This window comes from Hylaeus anthracinus, unplaced genomic scaffold (assembly GCF_026225885.1).
Source record: "Hylaeus anthracinus isolate JK02 unplaced genomic scaffold, UHH_iyHylAnth1.0_haploid 27245, whole genome shotgun sequence".
NCBI lineage: Eukaryota > Metazoa > Arthropoda > Insecta > Hymenoptera > Colletidae > Hylaeus > Hylaeus anthracinus.
Window position 1 is genome coordinate 1 of NW_026535058.1, and position 23,351 is coordinate 23,351.

At 39.3% G+C, this 23,351-nt stretch overlaps 2 protein-coding genes across 3 annotated transcripts; one reads left to right on the top strand and one right to left on the bottom strand.

Annotated features, from left to right (window-relative positions):
• Nucleotides 1–32: 32 nt before the first annotated feature.
• LOC128893207 (protein groucho-like) lies at nucleotides 33–9,046 on the top strand. Its single transcript, XM_054154038.1, has 4 exons — nucleotides 33–2,658; nucleotides 4,548–4,823; nucleotides 5,440–6,043; nucleotides 7,046–9,046. Exons 1-4 carry the CDS (start codon nucleotides 2,633–2,635, stop codon nucleotides 7,151–7,153), a joined length of 1,014 nt encoding a protein of 337 aa, XP_054010013.1. The 5' UTR covers nucleotides 33–2,632; the 3' UTR covers nucleotides 7,154–9,046.
• Nucleotides 9,047–11,489: 2,443 nt separating this feature from the next.
• LOC128893204 (integrator complex subunit 3-like) lies at nucleotides 11,490–20,049 on the bottom strand. Of its 2 annotated transcripts, none has more exons than XM_054154035.1 (10): nucleotides 19,447–20,049; nucleotides 17,427–18,025; nucleotides 16,778–17,339; nucleotides 16,502–16,697; nucleotides 15,876–16,014; nucleotides 15,260–15,805; nucleotides 15,078–15,171; nucleotides 14,619–14,986; nucleotides 13,976–14,546; nucleotides 11,490–13,810 (listed from the first exon to the last, which is right to left on the bottom strand). In XM_054154035.1, exons 1-10 carry the CDS (start codon nucleotides 19,519–19,521, stop codon nucleotides 13,736–13,738), a joined length of 3,225 nt encoding a protein of 1,074 aa, XP_054010010.1. In that variant the 5' UTR covers nucleotides 19,522–20,049; the 3' UTR covers nucleotides 11,490–13,735. The 2 variants fall into 2 exon arrangements, with proteins under 2 accessions (XP_054010010.1, XP_054010007.1); XM_054154032.1 differs by having other exon boundaries at nucleotides 15,876–16,041.
• Nucleotides 20,050–23,351: the final 3,302 nt, after the last annotated feature.

A 23,351-nucleotide genomic window follows, 5' to 3' on the forward strand; every position in this document is an offset into this window, starting at 1 on the left:
AGGGTAAACTGGAGGACTATTTTTAGGAGACTGTGGGTTTAAATTAAGTGCAGGAATTCTTTGGGCAAAAGAGAATCGAAAAGTCCTGAAGCATATATTGGAATCCGTGCCTTTGTATTGCGGGTAGAATGAATCGTCGATAAGTGTCGCGAAATATTCTTCAATTACTGTCGCGTGATGAGTATAATATGTATGTCCAAACGTGCAAGTAAAAGTGAAAGCATATGCCAACTCCACTCGATAAATGTCACATTGTGGACCTGACTCTGCGACACTTACCAACGATTCACTGTATTAAATAGAATATTCTATATAAACATACAACGACCTACCATACAAACTGTCTTACAACAAGTAGAACACGTGGCAAACCTGGCTACGAATTATCACGTCAGTAGCATATCAATTTTACATAAATTCTGGTACAGAAGTCTCACTTCAAAAAGACAATTCTACGATGCTTTTTTTTACAAAACTATGTAATTTTTTAAGGAATCCTGTTGCCTTAAAAACATGCAAGAAATTCTATGATAAAGAAAATGAATCGTATTCATTATATACGGGTCTATAGTTAACAGGAAGTTTAATAACGACGATAATGAGGAAATTCCATCGTTAGCGCGGATTTAACGAGAAGGAGGCTTTAAGACAGTCACTATATTTGTTCCATGTACTATACATTCGGTTGTTGATCACTTTCGTAACGGGAGGGTGTGTGCGGGTACCTGAAAATTTCGGCTCGGGTAGCGTCGGGTCGGGATTAGTAATCTTCATCCTATCGGTATTAATAGTACACTCCAGGATCTGATTAATCGATTAATATACGGATGTACGAGTAACGAAATGAATCTTGTCTAAGAGGCGCGTGGGATTTCTCGTTTCTTGGAACTGCGAGCTTCGTAATGTAAGCATCGAGCTTGAAAGGAATTTAAAGTCTATCGCGTGTTAGACTCTTCGACGTCTAAGAGGCAGAGTTAGCGTCTCTTAGACGGGACTTACTGTACACTCTCTGCAATCATCTTTTACTCCTTAACAACTTTTTCGTCATAACTCGAAGATTTCAATGTGAACAAATTATCGAATATACCTTAAGGTATATTTACAATACTCTCAAAATGAACTAAAAATTAAATAAATTCTTCTCTATAGAAAACATTTAATATCCGGCCTTCTATCGTGGTTTCGCCCCTTAAATCGATCGAAATTGCAAAATTCAACGTTCTGTATATCTTAAACATATTCGAGCCGGGAAATTGGTAGCTCAATGTCGGCAATATCAACGGCGTTTTAACGTTGCTTCAACGCTCGTGGAAACCGGCTCTAAAGCTGGATTCATTTTATCCGTGCTTCGACTGTCGTTCTTCAAAAGATAAAATCCATTGAAGGGTATTTGAACGAATAGTGAATAGTGTGAATCCAGCTTAAGGATTCAACGACGGAAAACGCGATACAGTTTCGTTCATGCGGATGGAGATTCGTGTATTCGACAACGTGAACTACTTGCTTAACTAATGCGATTTTATGCAACAATACCGACAACAATACAGTTCAACTATAGCAATGTGTGTATATTCAACAGATCGTAGCTATGTCATCCAAGTATAATCAATCACAAAAGTCTATATACAACCCATAAATCTGTGATATAATTACAAATAAAATAATTTCGATCCTGTTGGTATTACATTGTTTATCGATTAAAATGAATATTTTGAAAACTGTTTAACTTAATGTTTGCGATATTTATTTCTCTCGTTATATTAATATTTTTTTTTTATCCTGCCCTTTTAAACAGAAGTGATTCTTTAACATCCTAAATTTATTTGTTTTTTATTTGTAACATATTTCTTTTACTTGTCTACGTAGAAGAGTGAATATTTTGTCATACCTAAACTATAACATACAATCTATTAACATGGGTCCTGAAACATTCTTCAATTCGCTTTAATTCAAAGTATTGAAAATTAAATAGACCTTCCAGTACATGCTAATTAAGTAAAATCCTGTGCAGTGAGACTTTTAAGACTTGAACCGATTAAATCCCGACCCGAACCAAAATCGGGTACCCGCACACCCCTAGTCCATCGCTATCGGTGTTTCGAGAAGGGTCTGTAACAAACAAAATACTTTATTGAATGTTTCAACTAAAATTAATAAAAGGAAGCTGTTCGCGCCACTGCTATACTAATTATTGCTCCGATCACGAAAGTAGAGTACTTTATCGAAATACCTTAGCGATTCAATGATGATTGGCAATAATAAGCTAAAGTACACAAAGATTTCTTGGTAATAGTCCTCTTTGACGTGGGGGCCCCTCTTGAAGACAACCGTAGGTTTAGAAGCTCGCATTAACGAGCTTGTTTGCAGCCTTGTTATACCTCCCTCGAGCAAGAACAGCGACGTCGAATAAAACGGGAAACGTGAATCGAATTTGTCCGGGAAGAAGAATCCTTCGCGATGCGTTGGCCGCGAATAATTCTTATCGTTGCCCGTGGCCGTGTCTCGAATTTATTTCTTAAGAAACGCGCGTCCTTGACACTGGCCTTGGTCAACTTGTACAACAATTCATGCATTCCGTCCATTTTTACAGCTCGGTTTCGATGGCCACGTAAGGATACCCCCGAGTAACGGGATGAGCAACGTTCCTGGCGGTAAAACGTACGTAGCCATTGCCATAAGTATCTTTTCAATAGCTTTTTTTAGAAAATTACCAATGCATAGAGTTCCAGAGTTAGTGTAAGAACCGGAAATGGGAGCTGAGACGATTCTGAACCACAATTTCCTTTGCAGAAATGTCGGATAGTGCTTCGTTTTTGAATTATTAATGAAAAACCGTTGACCAATCACAGCGACCGTGTAGCAGCGCGCTTAGCCGAGAGACCATACATAGTTCCCAACGTGTGATTGGTCGCTGGTTTTTCTTTAATAATTCAAAAACGAAGCACCATCCGAGATTTTTGCAAAGGAAAGTTCGGTTCAGAATCGTCTCAACTCTTATTTCCGGTTCTTACACGAACTCTGGAACACCCTGTATATCCTGAACTTTGAAGGGTTGACATTCCGGAGGAAATGGCATTCTTTTTGTTGACTTAATCCTTAAAGAGCTATGCTGGTCTACCTAAAATGAGACTCTCTTTGAGATTCTCCGTGTGAATAATTATGGTATAGATTCTTTTAAAACGTTTTGTGTCACGAACGACAATTCGCCAGCGAACTTGGTGTACAACTCTTTCGCTGTTGAGACGCGAAACTCGAATGCACTCGTTACAAGTGGATTATTTTTCGAAAGTTATAGAGAAATAGAGAAGTTATAGAGAACTCGTCGAGCCAGTTTTCGTTAAATAGTTGGTAATTGCTAAGCTAGCCTTCGAGAGATTATCGTCTGAAATGACAAGCGAGTCTGGTTGGTGGAGTTAAGCCGCTCTGGGTCACTGCTTAGATGGGTGGCTGCTGGAATTGTTCGTGCACTCGGGCTGCGCCTGCGATCACCCAGCAAACTCTGTACTGTTGATTTCGGTGGATCATGCCCGACCCAAAGCTTCAGGTCTCCGGTTTAATGACCGTGGCAGTCGATAACGGTTAACTCTTTGCGTCGCAGGAATCCAAACAGCTTTGGGTTCCTTCATCTGAAACGGAGAAGATGAACGGCAATAGGAGCGATGAAATACAATTTTTACGTTAGAAACGCAGCATTGCGCGGCATGATACAATCAAACATAGCGTATCGATGCATAATACAACGTAACGCAGCAGGGCACAGGATAAAAGAGGATAAATAGAGGGAATAGAGAAGATAAACCAAAATAAAAGTGATCAGATACATTGCTTATTTATATTGGAGTTTAATTAATTATTCGATTCCTAAATTTTTCGTTCGAAGCATATGCTCTCTGATGTTAATTACAGTCTAAAAATAAACATGGTCTAAGTAGAAGAAACGCAAAGAATCTAAACACAGCAGTGACCCTCTAACTGTCATAGTTCTTACCTCGATTACTGTCGCGTCGTCCCAACCACTCGACAGCGCATTCAGCTGCGTCCAACACTCGCGTTCATTAACACTAGGTTTACTAAAGTCAGAAAATAAATAAAATATAAATAAAAAAAGGAAGCATGCGCCGAAATTACTTTCGGAATAGATAAAAACGTGCTCAAAAGCTCGTAAAGAGTAAACCTAAAATAGCAAACATTGTAGGATACTTCGAACTTCCATAAATCTAGCGTCGACTTTCCGTCGCCAGTTGAATTTCCATACCTCCGCGCGCTAACTGGCGCCAATCGACTGGCGCCAGTCGTATTATCCCATGGATGCTCCCCTACGCACGCTGCGTACGCGTCGGAGCTCGAGGTGCCTATAGGGCGTGTAACAGCGAAAGGGTTAACATCTCCTCGCGTTTAAAGCGCGAACCATTAAGTTCGGGGAAGCGCGTCCCACATTGTTTCTACGTGCACTTGGTTTTCGTTGAACGCCTCGGCTCTTAAGCGATCGAAGGCATCGAGGACTCCCAGCAACGACAATGCCATTAACGTTTTACATTTCACCGCAGAGCAATCTCGTTCCATGCGAACGGCGAGGGTGAAATGCAGCCTGTGGCATTCCCCACGGACGCTCTGATAGGACCGGGAATTCCACGTCACGCGCGTCAGATTAATACCTTGACTCACGGCGAAGTTGTGTGCGCTGTTACCATCTCGAATCCGACCAAGTACGTCTACACCGGCGGCAAAGGGTGCGTGAAAGTCTGGGACATCGGACACGAAGGCGGCGGCAGCATCAAGCCCGTCTCGCAACTGGACTGCCTGCAACGCAACAATTATATTAGGTCAGTTTCCTTCGGGGGATGCACTCTGCCTACCGACGCTGAGCAAACTTGTACGACGCTATATCAAATCTTTCCGCTCGGTGACGTTTTCGTTAGGGCGATGCGAGGAAATCGCGAGACGTCCCGCGATTTTTCATGTTTCTTAAAATTAACGATGCACAGTGATGTGTAAATGAACGCTCGAGACGAAACTCGTAACTTTTAAAATAATATATTAATGGTAGTGTATAATTTATGAAGATGCATTTTTTGAAAAATAATTGTATGCTGGATACCTTGTTCTTTTACGGACAACTAGCGCCGGTAACGGCTTCTCAATGTTGTGCCTGCTAACTTATATCTGATCTCACTTTACACTTTACACTTTTGCACTTTACGCTTTACACTTCTTATATCTAATAAATGGACAGTAACATGATCGGATATCTCGATGAGACAATGCTAATGCAACGATCGAACCTTTTTTTATTATTACCGTTTTTCTTGTAAAACTGTTACCATCGTATTCCTGACATTTTTCTGATTAAAATGAGACCAAACACGACGTAATTCGCATCATATTTACTACACGTGTTCACGGAAATATATTGAAAAATCTGTCGCAAAAAATGGTCAGATCGGTGAAGCTGCTGCCCGACTGCCGAACCCTGATAGTTGGAGGCGAGGCGAGGCAGCTGATCATCTGGGACCTGGCCAGCCCAACGCCGCGGATCAAAGCCGAACTGACCTCCTCGGCGCCGGCCTGCTACGCGCTGGCCATCTCGCCGGACTCGAAAGTCTGCTTCAGTTGCTGCAGCGACGGTAACATCGCCGTGTGGGATCTCCACAACGAGATCCTGATTCGGCAGTTCCAAGGGCACACGGACGGCGCCTCCTGCATCGACATCTCCGCGGATGGCACGAAGCTCTGGACGGGAGGGCTGGACAACACCGTGCGTTCCTGGGATCTTAGGGAAGGCAGGCAGTTGCAGCAGCACGACTTGAACTCGCAGATATTCTCGTTAGGATATTGTCCCACGGGAGAATGGCTCGCGGTTGGCATGGAGAACTCCAAGGTCGAGGTGCTCCACGCGTCCAAGTCCGACAAGTACTGCCTGCTCGTCCACGAATCCTGCGTCCTATCACTGCGTTTCGCGTCCTGCGGCAAATGGTTTGTCTCCACTGGCAAGGACAATCTGTTGAACGCTTGGCGCACGCCGTACGGCGCCTCGATATTCCAGGTGGGTAGCAATTGGATAAGGTACTTTAGAAACCACGAAAGGTTGCACGATATCGAATGGGATGTTCCAACTTAACTCTACAGTGCGCAATTTTTTCAAATGGAAACAAACGCGACTAACCCTTTACCGCAGAAATAATTATCTTCGATGGTGCTGTGACCTTTTCATAACGTGGATGTCTTATTTCTGTTAGGAACAGCGCGTAAGTTGTTGTTTATCCTGTTGTGTAATAAAATATCAATGAAAAATGCGGTTGTGCACTGTAGGGTTAACCCGTTGACTGCCAGACAAATATTCTTGAACATTTCTGGTAGGATCACATGTTATTTAGACTATTGGAAGCTACATAATTTATCAATTTCATTTAAATTCAGTTTCTTTGATGCTTCACTTTCAGAATTAATTTCTTTAGTTTTTCAGTGAAAATCACTGTCATCCAATTTCACAACAGTGCTAACATGTTACTGCAACTACAGGGAACTAAGTCTTTTTTTTATAGATTTTTTGTAAACTTTTTCGAAATTGTTGAACAGTCAGGGTGTAGTAGAAAATATGGTTCTGCAAGGGATGCAGGGTTGTTACCAAATGAATCACCTGGAACCCATCAGATTTCTCATGATCTACTGTTTGAACATATATCTGTGTCATTGATATCGATGCCCAGTACCCGATAAAGACGTGCAAACAATTCTTAAACACACCTCTCTAAAATATTGCATTTTTTTTCAATAAAAAAGATAACGATCTCATTTTAGAAACTCGCGACAGAAATGTTCCGTTGGGAGTGAAATGAATCGAATGAATTACTAAACGTCCTCTGCAATTTTTCTCCGTAAAAAGAAATCACGAAACTTAATATTTGGCCTTCTGTAAATTCAGCAAACCGTTTCTTCAGCGCGCACTGTTATATCTTCGCTCGTGCATGCATCCTGCGTGTCCGATCGGGACGCAGATCGAACCTCGCGACGACCACACGAGAACCGATATAAATTCTTTTTGCAGTCGAAGGAGTCCTCGTCGGTGCTGAGCTGCGACATCTCCGCCGACGACAAGTACATCGTGACCGGATCCGGTGACAAAAAAGCCACTGTATACGAAGTGATTTACTAGACACACGATGAGAGACGTTTCCAACGTTTTTCTCTCTCTCTCTCTCTCTCTCCCCCCACTCCCCTCATCGAGAACCCTGAACTCTTGAAACACGCGTCGCCGCTCCCGTTCTTTCGCGGGGGAGATCTTACAAGTGAGACTTTTAGCAGCCTTAGGAGCCTAGACTGTTACTACTGTGTACATATATATACGTACGAAGTCTATACCATGGTAGAGTCGCGTTCGTGGGACGGCGCGAAGATGACGAGGAAGACGCGGAAGAAATCGAAGGAAGAAGACTGGAGGAAAGAAACGACGAAAACCTAATGTGTGGGCCAGAGGAACCTGTATGTATATTAGAGTTGCGTGCGCGTGGCCCGATTGTATCTACGACGGTGTGATTACGTAGAGGAACTCTTTCTTTGTCGCGTGTATACAACGAGAACGTGTTAATGGGACGTTACCAAGCGATCTTGCATGAGCGTTAAGTGAACGGGAAAGCCTTGCGAAATGGTGATGCTAGATATGATTTTCGTATAAGTACCTAATTATAGAATCAACACGCCCGTGACAGATTGTCGAACAGCACGAAGACCAGAGACGGGCGAAATTCTTATCCGGATACGAATTTCGATTAACCGAATGAAAGATAAACAGCTGTACGTTGTTTACCCTCGACATCAACGAGGCCAATCCGAATTGTGCAATCAAAATTTACGTCTCGCCTCGATGTAACGACACCGATTAGGTTTGTGCGTGTTGTTATTTCGGGGTAGGGTTGAGGTTTTCGAGCGTCGACTTTCCTTGATCCAAGGTTGAATGTAGTGTGACAAGGGATGAGTCCTTGGCTAGTAAATATTAAGGCATGTTATTTTTCAGAATATTTTTTTTTTTTTTTTTTTTTTTTTTTGGAAGTATCAGGAATGGATTTGTGAGATTTTCCTGATAAAAACGAGCCCAAACACGATCCCATTCGGACCATTCTCGATTATTCATCATTCGAATCATTTATTGAAATCATTCTCACGCGTCTAATTAAATACGATCCGAATACGGTCGTGTTTGGGCTCATTTTCATCGGGAAACTCACACGAATTCACTAATTATAGTCCCGTGTACAAACGCTGCGAAATATAAAATATTAATTTGTATTAGTTTCCAGTCAAGCGAGGCTCATAATAAATATGTTTAGGCGACCGTAATATTTCTAACAACAATGAGAAGGATTCGTGTCGTTATATCGAGGCAAAATATCAGCTCAATCGAATCAACGTTGTGAATAAGTCGTTGCACAGTTCTTTTATTCGTCGTTTTTCGATCAAACACAATTTCTCCCGTCTCTGACGATGATGACGAACGGCTCGAATAATGTCTACGAAATTGTGCCCTCTCTCTAACCCCGGACATTTTTGTCGAGAACTTTTACAATTTTTGCAATCACTGTCCCTCTTTAGCGTGTTGCCGACGATAATAGTAAACTTACATACCGTTGTGTACCTTGAACCCTTTCGAGACGGCGAGCGACTATAATCATTTCCCGTAAAGCATGCTCGCTATAGTTCAAGGGCAACTATAGTCCTCTACGAGCCACAGTGTAATATCTTATGCCCATAGCGCTAATTGACATCGGTAAAGGAGGCACAATGGAAAGTAAGTATACGTAGAGTCCTCAATTTCCGTTCGTGCGTCGCGAAAGGGTTCGACCGTCTTAAATGTTCATATGCACCTAATTGTCGGAACAGCGATTGGAAAATTCGCGGGTGATTCGTTTTGAAACTGTTTGTTGACGATGACTCCGCTGTTTCTACCTGAAAGGAAAGTAAACGCGAATTCTGCACTGTGGGAGCAGTGTTGTGTATTGTTTAAACGTAACTGGCCATGACCACTAATTTTAAATATATCGATTAAAAATAATTGTCTCTTTGCATTTTGAACCACGTATTTGAATGGACAATCGCCTTGATTTATTTTCAGGGAATGAACATCTCGAGGTAAGTGATTCATTTTTTTAATGTATCGAACGAGGCACGCATTAAAGCAGAATTATTATTTTTGTATCTTTTATTCATTCTAATATTAACAATAATCGTTCATAAATATTTTCTTTCTTTTCTGCTACGAATGTAATGGAAACATATTTCTTCTTAATTGTAATTATACGCGTTTATGGTTTAAACGTTAATAAATCACGCTGCTAAATTGGAATTTCTTCGGATGATTTGTTTCCAAAACACAGATTCGAGAATATTACTCATTGTATCACCCAATAAACCTGAACCCTGCTTTAATGCCCGAATGATTTATAAGCATAAGGAACGCGATGAGCTTCCCCACTATGCATACTTTCTGATTAGTTTGATCACGTGCTGCGCGAAATAAATGCGCATGTTCGCGGCATTTCAAAATTCTTTTCCGCGAAATTCAATTACATTTTAAAATATAAATCACTTGGCCAAATGCTATCGGAATTCTTTCAAATTTCGCACGGGTACGTAGTAGGCTTCATGCATGCCTACTAATCTATTAAAAAGTCGAAAATCCATAGCTGATTACTAATATTTAATTGCAACTGACTATATCGATCATACAAAGTAAATATTTTTATCGAACTCTCTCAGTTTCAATTGGTTAACGAGAGAACGTTTCTTTGTGCATTTGGGTATAATTGTTATTGATGTCATTGAACATTTTTAATAAAGGAATTGTGCAAACATCGTTTGTCGTAGTTCATTGCAAGTTCTAGGATCAATTAAACGGGCTGTTTCAAGATGACAAATCGAAGAACGTGTACCGCGTCTTCCTAATACTATAAAAATTGAAAAATCCTCTGTTATTTTACTATGCGAGACTTTAATTAAAGATAAAAGCTGTTGTAGTACTAAAAATGTACATTCTCGGATGTTGCTCCTGGCGCTGGTCAGTTTATGGACCCGGGAACACTATAACCATCTAGCGGCAGCACCTGAACTAAAGCGCCTGTGCACAGGCAACCCCCTATGCGTACTTGTCGAGCATACCCAGGCCGTGCGCTCGAACAGGCGCTCAACATGTAAGCACGAAGGGTTGCCTATGCACAGGCGATTTAGTTCAGGTGCTGCCGCTAGATGGTTATAGTGTTCTCAGGTCCATAAACTGGCCAGCATGCAAAGCGTTATCCGAGAATTTGAACTTCTTGTAACTTGAAACAAAGTTACATTAACATTCAAATAAAAAATAAATTGATTATCACTTGATATATCTTTTTTATTAAATGTAAGTGCATTCCATTTCCTCTTTAACTGTAGCAAAATACGAGTATCCACAAATAATTACAGTTCCATTTATTTTAATCTATTATTTCATCCTTTGAATATAAGATTCGGAAAAGCGACTCTACAATGAAACGAACTAATTTTCGTTATGGAAATCTACTCGATAGCTCTCCGCGAATCTACATTTCCATCGAGTTGAACGAAGAGTCTTGTGCGTCCTACGAGATATCGTTGACGTAGAGTCTACGCCGTAGACCAATGCGTAGATTGATGGCGTCATTCTTACGTTAGTCATATTTATTAAAATGCCAACGTTTCATTCTGTTGCTAGTAGATGTTTTCATTATTTTTAGTAACTGTGTCACAAAAGAATGAAAAAAAAAATCGATCGATAAAACACATATTCTTGTCATAATATTGTAGTATCGATGTGTTCCGTTTCTTCCTCGTCAACAATCTTATTTGATAGCACTCCGTAACGCGTGACGACAAGAGCATGTTCTCAGATAAACTCAGCTAGATAAAGGTTTTGCATTCCAAAAAGACAGTGGCTTGCGTCTGGTGAGACGTACGAGGAATAATTAATTATAAGTTTCTGCGACTCATTGTCAGTCAAACCATCAATTCTTTTTTATCAATTGTGCAATTGTTCGTTCATTACATTCATTTAATTCTTGCTTTACATTAATTTGCATTTGCTTAATCACCTCTCTTCATAATTCCCCCATTAGGGATGCCAGTAGTCTTTTGAAAATGAATACATACCTTCAATGAAAACAGCAAAGTGAACCTTTCTTCGGAATGACATTCGACCTTAGGGCCAATTTAACGGCATATTGACATAAAAAATATAGCATTATAAAAAGATTGTTCATACAACGTATACTTTAGGAATCAATCAAGGTGTGCAAATTGCGTGGACCACCCTATGTAAACGTACAGTACAAATGTCAAATTAAACATTTACGACACATTTGCGATGCGAGTGAAATCGTGCAAAAATGTAAACAGAAATTGTTCGTCGCGTGTTCGGAATGCCTGATAAAAGGTGGAGAGGGGTAGGGCGGAGATATCAAGCGAAAGGAGAAACGAACAGGAATCACGTGTTTACTTCCGGTAATTTTTTCGATGTATTTACATTTACGTGTATTCTGTGTGTACAAGATCGTTAAAAACATTAAATGTTTATGCTCGCGTTACGATAATATATTCATGTATTTACATGTGTATTCGTGTGTACAAGATCGTTAAAAACATTAAATGTTTACAGGTGTATTTTTCGTATTGCCCTCGCGCATCGTTAATTTCGCTTTTTTGTCCATCTGTGTCTACGACCAACATCTCTTTCACACGTATACGTTCTCTATATCATGCATTCTTCTTCATGTTCGTACATTCGTCCCACGTGTTTGATCATCCGCCAGTTTTTTTAAATATTTTTTCACATAACGCCGCAGTTTATGTACAAGTAGAAAAGACCTAATAACAATATCGACTGTCACACCTTATACACAGTTACAAATGGCTGGTACGTATACACACGCACGCACGCGCTCATACGCACACACTGTGCGCGAGGTAAAGACATTATTACCGACATATACGCCATCTTACTTTTGCTCTCGTCCGATAAAAATCAGATTTGCGCAAGAAACACGAACCTCTTTGTGGAAAAAAAGTCTCTTTCAGTATTCGAAAATGTCTATCCGCGCCCTCTCAGACATACACACACACACACACAACGTACACACATATGACACGCACAACACACTCGCGCGTTCCCGTTCTCTCTGGTATGTACAAACTAGAAAATACATAACGCAGCTACTTACGTGTACTACAAGTAACCGATTTTACAGGAAATGTACAGAGGTGAACGGTGACACTTCACGCTTACGTTTTCTAGGACTTAAGTGTACATGACGCCTGGTTCTATACTCGTGGAAGGTGTCACAGACGATGTCAAGTCAACGAATCTTGCGACCAACGCGATAATTAACCTAGACGATGATAATAGATGATAAGTAATATTGAACTCGATTTACGGAAAATGTTTGAGGAAGTATGCTCTTTATAAATTGTAAATCAATTTAACGATTCGGATACAATTGCGCATAACATATACAGATATATATATATATCTCTTTGTGAATGTAAATACATCGTAAAAGTTACGATTAAAAAGAGGAACAGTCGCATGTTTCATCTAATCATCTAATATCAATTTCGCGTAAAACATTCGAAACAAACATAAAAATATTCGGTATTTTGAAAAAAAAAAGAACGATACTTAGAAAAACGGACAACCTTCCATCGTGCAAAATATAAAAATTCTTGCGTCTTGAGAATGATTATGCTTACTAAGCGCAGACGTAAAATACATTTGGTCATAAAACTGTACGCTTCTTGCCGGAGCTAAGGGCGTCCTTGATACATCCCCGATCTCCCGCAGAAGGTCCTTAATCCTAATAAAAAGCTATCAACGATTCGTACAAATTGCGTTCACAGTTTATGGCAACAAACGTAACCATTTCTTTCCTCGTTAACAATTGTGTGAGACGCGAGAATCTTAAGAGGTAATTATAGTATAATGAAAAGGAAAAGGAAAATGAAATAAATTTCGCCAATAGGTCAATTGATACCATGCTAAATCGCAAAATTAATAAACAAATTATAACGAATGATAAAACTAGGCACAATCGTGCTTGGATTCTTTGACGTCTACCACAAGATTGCGCGTGGACGACGGATTTCTTTCTTTTTTTTTTTTAGAAACAAAGTGATCACGGAAAGTAGTTTCGTCGTGTCGCTTCACCCCCTTCCCAACATTGCCAGATCCGATCCTTTTAATCTTAAATTTATGCGTTCATACATTTAAGAGTATATCAAAATAATTTAATTCGTGACTAGTCTCACCTCTCGGTAACTTTATCTGACAGACACACGATGGCTTCGCAGCTCCGAAATCCAGAGCATCGATCCGCCACGACAATGTTAATCTGTCACATGCGTTTACCTAGAAATGCTATAACCAGTATTTATAAATTTTCTTCTCGTTAGATATCACATGCATTCTAAATCTGTTTCGCGTTAGAATGCGCCCGACACAAATAACGGAATTAATGGAAATAGAGTCTGGCAACGTTGCTAATATACTGTGGCTGCGAAATATGTGCAAGATCCTTGTTGTCGGTACGGCGGTTTCGCATTCATTCTTCAACGTACGCTATATTTACAAGTCGCGCTAAATAAATCTATTATATATACTATATTATCTTACTATTCTTAAGGCTAGTTTAGCTTGCTGCACACACGTGACGTGGTCCATGTGACATTTGAAGACACTGGGTGGTCAGTCGCTGTCAGAGCCCACTGCATTAATCTTTTTTCTCTTTTTTGCTTGCTTTAAATTCACGATTTCCTCCTCCTACAGCACAAAGATTCAATTATGGTGTATCATCGAACAAGTACATTCCGTGACAAAAGTAAAAGGAGCACTATACAATTATGTACATAACCTCAAAATTACAGAATTTTTAACAATTTAAAGTTGTAAAGTGGTATTGTTCACATAAATTTATCAAGTGCTCACCTCGCTACTAGATGTGCTGTCCAGGTGATACCGAGGTAGCGGCCTTTTGGAACTAGACCTTTCCCTCGTATTAGCACCAGTTTTCCTATGACCTCCTTTCGCGCCACCGCCACCTCCAGCCGACGCTGCCGCATGTTTCCGTGCTGAGCTTGGAGGCGGAGGCGGAGGAGGCTCATTTTCTTCGTTAACTTCCGCAAGGGCAAACAAGTCTCCGTAACTCTTCCTTAAGGAATCGCTACTAGCTGCTTGCGCTTGTTGCAGAGCTCTTTGCATTCCCTCGGAATGGTAGAGTTGCAATTCGGCTGAGGACGTACAATGTTGTCGCAATTGATCCAGATGGCCGAGAACTTGTTCGCCGGAAGGCGGGCCAGGTTGCTGATTATGCTTACCACCCGATCGTTTCCGTTTGTTCGGACTGGTAGCGGGATAACGGGTACTCAAAAGATTCGCTAACAGCTCCCCGAGTTTCTCTTCGTAATCGCGACACCAGTAGCGTAGTGTCGCTACGACGAACATATCTCCGTCCACATTTTGTCGTGCAAGCAATTGTCGCAGAAGTTCTAACGTTGGCCTGTTCGAAATCGTTAACATTAACATGATTCTATAACCTCAATTAGTTTTCTCTGATGGCTGATCTACTTACTTTTCTTGTTTAAGCATAAACAATATCGACGTGAGTGCTTCCGCGTGATCACGAAATTGTAATTTAGTTAAAACAGGCAGTACATAATCGATCGGGAAGTCGTGGGCAAAAATAAGTTGCCAAAAACAATATTGCTCGAAGGTTTCCCAATTAAGACTGGCTGTCAACAGTGACGTGAAGGATTCCTTTTTTAACATTTTCAGGTGTCCTTGCATTATTTGACAGACCAAATCCTGTAGTTGGCATGCGTCGACGGTCGATACAACCAAATGCAATAGCTGAACGTTTCCAAGCGTCACATTTTGAAAACCCATGTATACATCAGGCACAAGATAACACAGCATGAATATGTTGTCTTCGTGACAGAGCTGAAAAAAGAATTACACATGTCACATAACCGCGCATACTATGAAATTACTTTCAATCTCGAGTGAATTTTTTTTGTTTAAATTTGCATACTTTTAAATCTGACACCAAGCACGCATCTAATTTCTTCTCTCGATGCGCACAAAAGTCTTTATAAACCGACGCTTTAACGTCGTTTAATACATTGCTGAAACAAACAAAGTCGCGTAACATTACGTACCGCACAAGATACGATTATGTTTTTACGTTTGTCCGATCTGTATTCCGTTACAAACCTTGGTTCACCTTCCCGCTTTTCTTCTTCTTTGCCCCAGACTTTCAAGAAGTAAAGCAGTAGATAACCTATCCTTGATTGTATGGTTTGCATCTCTGCAAGTACTCGAGCTAACAATTTCCGCCTATTGTTTTCTTCTTTACATAACTGAAACTGATTACGAAACATAACAAATAACGGTGTGCTTATACTATCAGTCAAGGCTTCTTCGTTCAAATTATCCGTTGGAAATATTTGAGCTGTAATTTGTGACGATAAGATTGTTGATATGCAAGAAGCCAATGCTGGTATCATTTCTGCATCTATTTCATCTTCTACAACCATTTGTACTATCCTTTCCATCGTTTGACACCTCACTTCATTGTCCGTTTCACTGTGTAAGCTTTCTACAGCAGTCCTTAATTCTTCTGGTTCTAAAATTAAGTTCAACTGAGTTGTAATATCTTCTTTCTTGACAACACAATTGGCATTTTTTTGTTCGTTTTTCAATTTCACATTTGCTAATGGAACGTCGTCTTCGTCTTCTTCTTCAACTTTCGTCACTATCCTGTAATATTACATTTGTCTCAATAACACTGTAGTTTTCATCGTGAATTTATTTCAAAGTGAAACTTCACCTTAACGGCATTTCTTCCTCTTCGTCGCTGAAAGCTGGTTCCGAATCTTGACTTACATGATTATTTTCAACCGGCATACTTCCCGTATTTTCCAGTGGGGCTCCCGGTGTAAGGTCCTTACTAAGTTCCTCCATTTTACCTGAATATATCGGAACCTTATTTCCTGCTTAAAAAGATCATGCAAAAACCAAAGTTAGTAAGCGTTGAATGTGCTTGTAAGCTTCAAAAAAGAGTGAGTAATCAAATCTGTTAAAAAAATCAGCCCAGAAGATAAATTTTAACTCATCCGGTGCGGAGGTAGTCTGTAAGCGGTGATACGAAATATTGATAACTCAGTAGCGTACCGAAAGGGTTAAACTATATGTGAAAAGTTGATATAAATGTTAAAATGGTGATAGCTCACGAATCAACAGCTCCGATACATCCGTTTATGCATGTATATTTACATGTATGAACTATGTGCATTTGTAGATATCTACATATATGCATGATATTAAGTAAGGCATGAATTTTAATGTGCAATTTGTGAACACCTTAATCTCGGGTGGAATAATGTTTTAGCGTTGGTGCAGTAGTTTATAATAATCTACAATTAAACCCGCATGCAATATTCATAACAATCTTACCAGGATCTGTATTAGGTGGCAAGCAGAATTCTTTGAACGTCTCTCTTATTTTACTTCTCAGCTCACGATCCAACTTGGGACTGTCGAACAATGGATAAAGACTTGGTAAAACCCGTTTTTCCAATATTTGTCTCAACGACGAAAAAATTCCGTTCCTCACTTTTTCTGTCAAAGGTGGATAGAAGTTTGGTATTATCTATAAAAGAAGAACACATTTAAATAATTTGACATATGGAATTAAGTAGCTATGAACTGTACTATAACTTGTTTACTCACCCTGCATAAAAAGTCTAACAATGTGGCAGTGACTGGTGGATGAGACCTCATAGAATTGTGCATAACAAGTATTGCAGGCTCAATATTCATAATGTTATCTTTCTCTGGTTCAAAAAACAGCCAGTCGTAAAATAATGCCAATTTGGCGTTACTTGCAGCCACGGTTGACGTACAAGTAGTAAATAACCATCCTATAACTGCCCAACGAGGTATAATATCTGAGCACAACAACTCATTCGTCGGATGAATAACACCAACAATAAATCGTATAAGATCGCATCTTAGCGACTGTGATTCAGGTGTGGCCAGGTACTGTCTTTGGAACCAATCTTGGTACCGTTTATGGTTACCAAAACGCACTTGACTTGTTAAGAATACTAGCTTCCTTTCCATATCTGGTGTAAGTCTAGATTGCAGAAACCTTCTAGAAGTTCGCGTTTGTAAAAGCTGGAGGACTCCACTAAAATTTGGGCAAAGAGATTTTGGGGTAAGAAGCATATCCTTCCAGAGCCCTTCAAATTCCGATATTCTTGCTACATTTTGTAATAAACGTACTAAATCCCTAGAAACATAAAATGTTATTTTACTTCCTTTGCATTTCTACTAAATCTGAATAGCGATAGAAAGACATTTTTAGAAAATGGTGTACCTTCCAATAACTAAACAATCAACCATGCGTTCTCTTATCAGGGATACGGTGAATGTAACTTCTTTTTGACGCAAGCCAGATAGATGAGGTGCATTATGATCTTCTATTAATCGCAAATAGGTATAAACGATAGAGGCTACTAAAAAAGGAAACTTATCCAACCAAGGTCGATTTTCTTGAAATATGTCTAAAAGCGCGTCGACTAAAAACAAATTTCTCGGCGATATATCACCACCAGCCGCGTGCCTTAACAAACTTAAACAAAGGTTATCCACACTAGCTACACTGGTTCTTATCATTTCCCTCAGTAGCCATAATAACTGACTTCTGGTCACATCATTCAATCGCAGATATCTTTCGAGTACTAATTGATTAAGATGTCCTAACACAATCGCGAGACCGTCTCGCGTAATTAACGTCAAGTCCCTATAACTTTTCGCAGCACTTTGAGGATCCGTCAGAATAACCACTAACAATCCCAATGACACTTCCTCGTGCGTTTTGTCTTTACACACAGCATTGTTCAATGTATCATGGGCTTCCTTCTCTGACAGTCCTGCAGTCAGGTTTTGAAGCACTGTATAACATCTGTCAAATTTCTGGAAAAAGAAGAAACATATAATTAATCATTGGTGTCAAATGATAAATACAAATTGTCAATTATAAATAATGTATCAGTAAATATGATAATTACACAAGCTTGTATAACACATTTTTTTATCAGTATTGCATATATGCAATACACTGATTCTGTTTGAGAGTCTAATGTTACACATATGTGACAGTATCAATTTCCTGTTTTATATTCATACAAAAAGACGGAGTAAAAATTGTATACCAATGTCAGATTTAACTGCATTGGAGTATTCAATGACCTATTTAATGTAGTTTAGATGTGTAATTGAACATATTAATTTATTCAAGAGAATTTGAATCTGATGTTTGACAACTACACATGTTTGTAAAGGAGTAGATCTTTAAGGAGAGGTAGACACTAAAAATTGTTAGTTAAATCAGTAAATAAATTAATGTGGCTCAAAAAGTATACACTTCATCTAACAAATTTGCAATGAATAAAATGTCAGTGTCTGAAAAAATGTTCAACTTGCATTAATTTTTTTAATAAATGTATCAAGTTAAATCAAATGTCTACAAAAAGAAGGGGAAATGAGGGAACAGGATTATTGGTACTAGAAATAAAAAGAAATTGTTTATTTTTAAACAGAATACTGTCAAATGGAGTAACTAAGTAAGACTTGCTTAAAATCTTAAAATTCATATTAAGGAGAAAAATTCAAAACTTGTATAGTATTATTAATCCACCAGCTGTGGGCAATGTAGAAATCGAGATTTGTAAATTTTGTCAATTTCCGTGACGCATATTATTATCGCGTTCCTCTACCATAATATTGTTTCTTGTGTATTTGTGTCATCACTGTTTAACTAACCTTATATCATACAACAATTATGATTAAAAAATAATAAAATAAAATTGACTCGCGTTTTCGTACATAAACGTCACAATCGTGCGTGGCTAGAAGATTAATAAAGATATTTATGTTTAGATGAAGTAAATAAAGAAGGTATTCATGTTGACTGAAATTTCTGGAAAAGAGTACCAAACAGTTAATTGTAAGTTTCAAAGAAATTATAGATGAATAATTGAGTGAACAGGATATTGGTAAATGTAAAAATTACGCAAGGTGTTATAATTGATATTTTATACCAAAAGGTGCAAAACATGCGCTGGTATAATTACTAGAGGTGTTCAGACAGGAAAATTAAAATAGAGGAGAATGTTTGTTTAGAATGGTGATTGTTGGAATCTTGGCAATTGCCATCCATCAGTAACAGACGTGTATTAATATCGTAATTATGTAAATGATTTGAATGTTGCCGCGAAGACGCGTGGTTCGACTTGTGGCGCCGCGCGGTCAGCGACGTGCGCGACCGTCGCAACAATGGCGGAGCCCCTCGCACCCGATACGTATCCAGTGACTATTTCAAATATTTATGTTACCTCTTCCAAGTCGTCCTTATTCTCTATGCAACTCGTGCTGAGTAGCCGGGACGCGGGAGTTTTCGTTTGTTCCATTGCTGCTGGCTGGCCCGCGGCCGTCCCCGTGAACGTTATTCTAGGCCCTGTCGAGCCCTCAGCCCTCAGCCCTGTGCCCCTGGCCGCTTGTGCTCGCCTCCGTGCATCGTGATCGTCTCACTGCCTGTTCGTTCTCTATCTCTCTCTCTTTCCCCACTCTTCGTTTCTCGCGCGGTCTCTTCACTCTGTTTATTCCTTGCCCACGGACCTCCCCGACTCCCTGAACTGTTCCGATGCGATTGCGCATTGATACATGCGCCTCGTCGCTTCTCGGCCTCGCTTCGTGACGTGATCGCTCCCCACCAGTGACGCCAATCACCGACTCGACCAATCACCGTCCACCGACCCGTACACACTGGGGGGCCGTGGTGGGGGTACCGTAGAAAAGTAGTGCGACTTACAGGAACGTATTTATTAAGGGCGCGCACCGAGAGGACGGTCACCTCGAAGTGTCTGTGAACCTTTCGATCAGTGTGTACGCTGTCCCGAACTCCGTACAAAAGGGCTTTAGTCTTCCCGCGTTTTAAACGGTTATTTTCAGATGTCATACGATCGTGTAAAGATTAACCTTTTTTGCGGGTACCGCAGAACTGTACACACGTATCACTTGTTCACGGATCGCTCATTACGGTAAAACCACCCGACTTTTATCAGTAATTAAACTCATAGAAATGTGTTGCACTCGTACGCAAGGATCATCGTGTGATTCGATAACATCATAAACTATACCGTGTAACGGGTAATAGAAATTATTTTACGCGTTAGTTGGTTGGTTTCGCGGAATGCAGAAACGAATCCCCAGCAAACTGTTGCACGTATTTCAAAACTTTCCGACGGGAGTAGAATTTACAGCAGGAAACGTGCATAGTTGTTATGAAACGTCTAAATAAAATCGAAAGATTGGGTAATATAGAAAACCATTAACGAAAGGTGTGACGTTCGCTGAGAACAAATGCGATTGGTACCATGGGGTCATCGGCATCGCGACTTCAAATTACGTTGAACCTTATAAAAATAACTCGATCTTTGTCGCAATGACAAACGTGTTACAATCGCACGATAGTATTTCAGAAATATTAGAAAAAGTATATTAGAAAAATTGCTGCGAAGATTATGGAAATTCACCAATTGAAAGATTTGCATGTATGAAGGATAAAAACTTGCACTCTCGAAAACGAGCACGATGTGACTAATCCTTGGAACCTGTGAATAACAACAAACTTTTTTATTAAACTATATATATTTAAAAAATATAATTAGTTAAAGAATATTTTAAAAATATAGTTTAGAAAGTTTTCATTTCCCAAATTATGAATAATCTCGATTCTGATATTACAATCCGAAGATGTATATTTTTCTTTCTGTTGCAGTTTCACTCAAAGATACTATAAAAAAAAAATTTTTAAGGTAGATGTAATCATGTCATTCACAGATCGTGAGAATAATTCAAACGTAAGAGTCGAAACTCGAAATGAAATTAATGCTTGTTTTCGAAATTGTAAGTTTTGATATTTATGTTGAAAATTGTTGACACTCGGGCGCGGAAATCTATCCCATCGTTCGCTATATAGACACGCACCTGTGGCGTCAAACTGCGCCTGCGCATATACTGTAAGCACAAGAGACCAGCCGACTAATCGCATTGGGTGCCCCAGCCACGCTTCCCGCTTTTCGTTTCCTCGTGTTGCTTTGTGAACCTCTTTACGTTCTTTCCGGATCCTGATCGTTTTGTGGTCGCGAACTTCGTGCTAATGTACTGCGATTTGCACATTTGTTGTCCCGGTACTTGTATTAAAGAAGCTTCGTCGGATATATGCAGTTCCTTCGCACCGATACATCCGTGCACGTCAACCTAACCCCCAATAAGTGCAAGAGCCACGGACCTGACATTCCATTACGATGTATAAGGCTTTCCTCCAGGTATCCTACAACCCTGTTTTCCTTTCTCTTTCTTGTTCTAATGTTTTCCATATAATCATTTTATTCTTCCATTCCATTTACTACTGTTTCGTGATTAATATACGATTCAACGATATATCTAGTCAAAGTTACATTTTCCCAAACAGATGTGAAAATGTTACCATTTTGTCGTCATACACGCGGAATAGGATTATGAGGCAACACATTTGTGCCAATATACCCGTGTAGAATCAAGCACATTTTTATCCAGATAATGAATAAGAGTAACGAAGAACACTTTATCTTCGTAATTTTTCAAATCTGAGTGAGTCACGAGTGAAATCACGAACCAACTTTTATCTATATGTATAAAACTTTGATTCGAGTAAAATATCCGGATAAAAGTGCGTTCGTGTCCCATACGTGGAACCCTTTATTTATTATTCGAATAATAAAGTCTGATAAATGAATACTATGAATAATACGCGATATTTGTTCTGTACGTATGATAATATTCAATGATCAACTCGAAAAGAATCACAGCAATATGAAAAAGGAATATTTAAAATGAACGTATTTCATACATTACATACTTTGTAAATAATTCATGAGAAGCTTGTATTTAGTAAGAAAAATTATTAGAATAACAGAATATGTGGATATCTATGGAAAGTATAATCTAATCGCATAAAACTACGTTACACGTAAGAATTCAATAAATACCACAAGAAATCTCATAAAGTAGGGACAGCGCACAAATAATCACATAAAATCTTTCATCTATATGCACACCGCAAGCACGCACATTTTTATTTATATGACGAATAAATATTTATTCGTTTGTCTTTATTATTCGAATAACGAATAACGCCCAATTCTATTTCTAAGATCGTACAAATAACATATGCTCAACCGTTGTGCGAACTTGGAGTAAAAGCCGATTATAGTTATTGACATATTCAGTTCGTAATTAAGTTTTCACTAGAGTTTAAATGGAGATTTCGTAACGGGCTATCGTGAATTGTTTCGAAGAAAATGGTTTTGCTCGCACTGCGTATCATTGAACCCCACTTTATTGGACTGTAGTCATACGTATAATTTTACTTTGAACATGTGTTACCGTACTACTGTACAGTTTAGTAATATGCATTTCCATGCTGCAAAATAATTCAGTTTAAACGAGAGGAACGAAATTCCGATACGGATGAATGATAATATCGTTGCTCATTGGAATCTCAGTGAGAAGGAAATCTAATATTTCCTAATAATTCCGCACACAATCCACAGATGCGTACCGTTCGAAGGTTTAGCGAGAAATGTATAAATGACCAGCCAGTAGGTTCTACAATGCTTACCTACTTGTAAACGTCAATGAACGCATGCGCATAAAAGAGTCCCGTGAATAGTCTCATCAGGATCGTATAAGATGGAGACAGAAAAGAGGAGAACGGACATGTCCAAAAATGTTGTAAAAGTCATTTTTCACGATTTCACTCACGAAAGTGTTTCGCCGGTCACGACAGCTTCTCGTAAAAGATCTCTCTCACTCGTAGAGTCATAAAATAATCGAAAAATGAATCGGATATTCTACAAAAAAGAAATGAAAAAAATATAATTACAGAACTGACTTATTGATTTTTTAATATCTTCTGGAAACATGTCTGTTTATCTATTTCATCATTGTACAGAATTGTTCTTTAACCGAAATTAATGCAGCGTAGATTATTAAAGAGTTTCATCTACTTCTTTAACTCTGTTGCGCTGATCTATCGCGCCGTTTAAATGCCATTAGGTATTATAATCACGCCGTAGAAATATACATAAACCGATGTATGCTTTTGGAGGAAAGATGACGTGATGTTACTATACATATAGGTAGATTGGGACGTAACGTTGAACATTAATGGGAGTGTTCTGTATTTTCCCTTTTA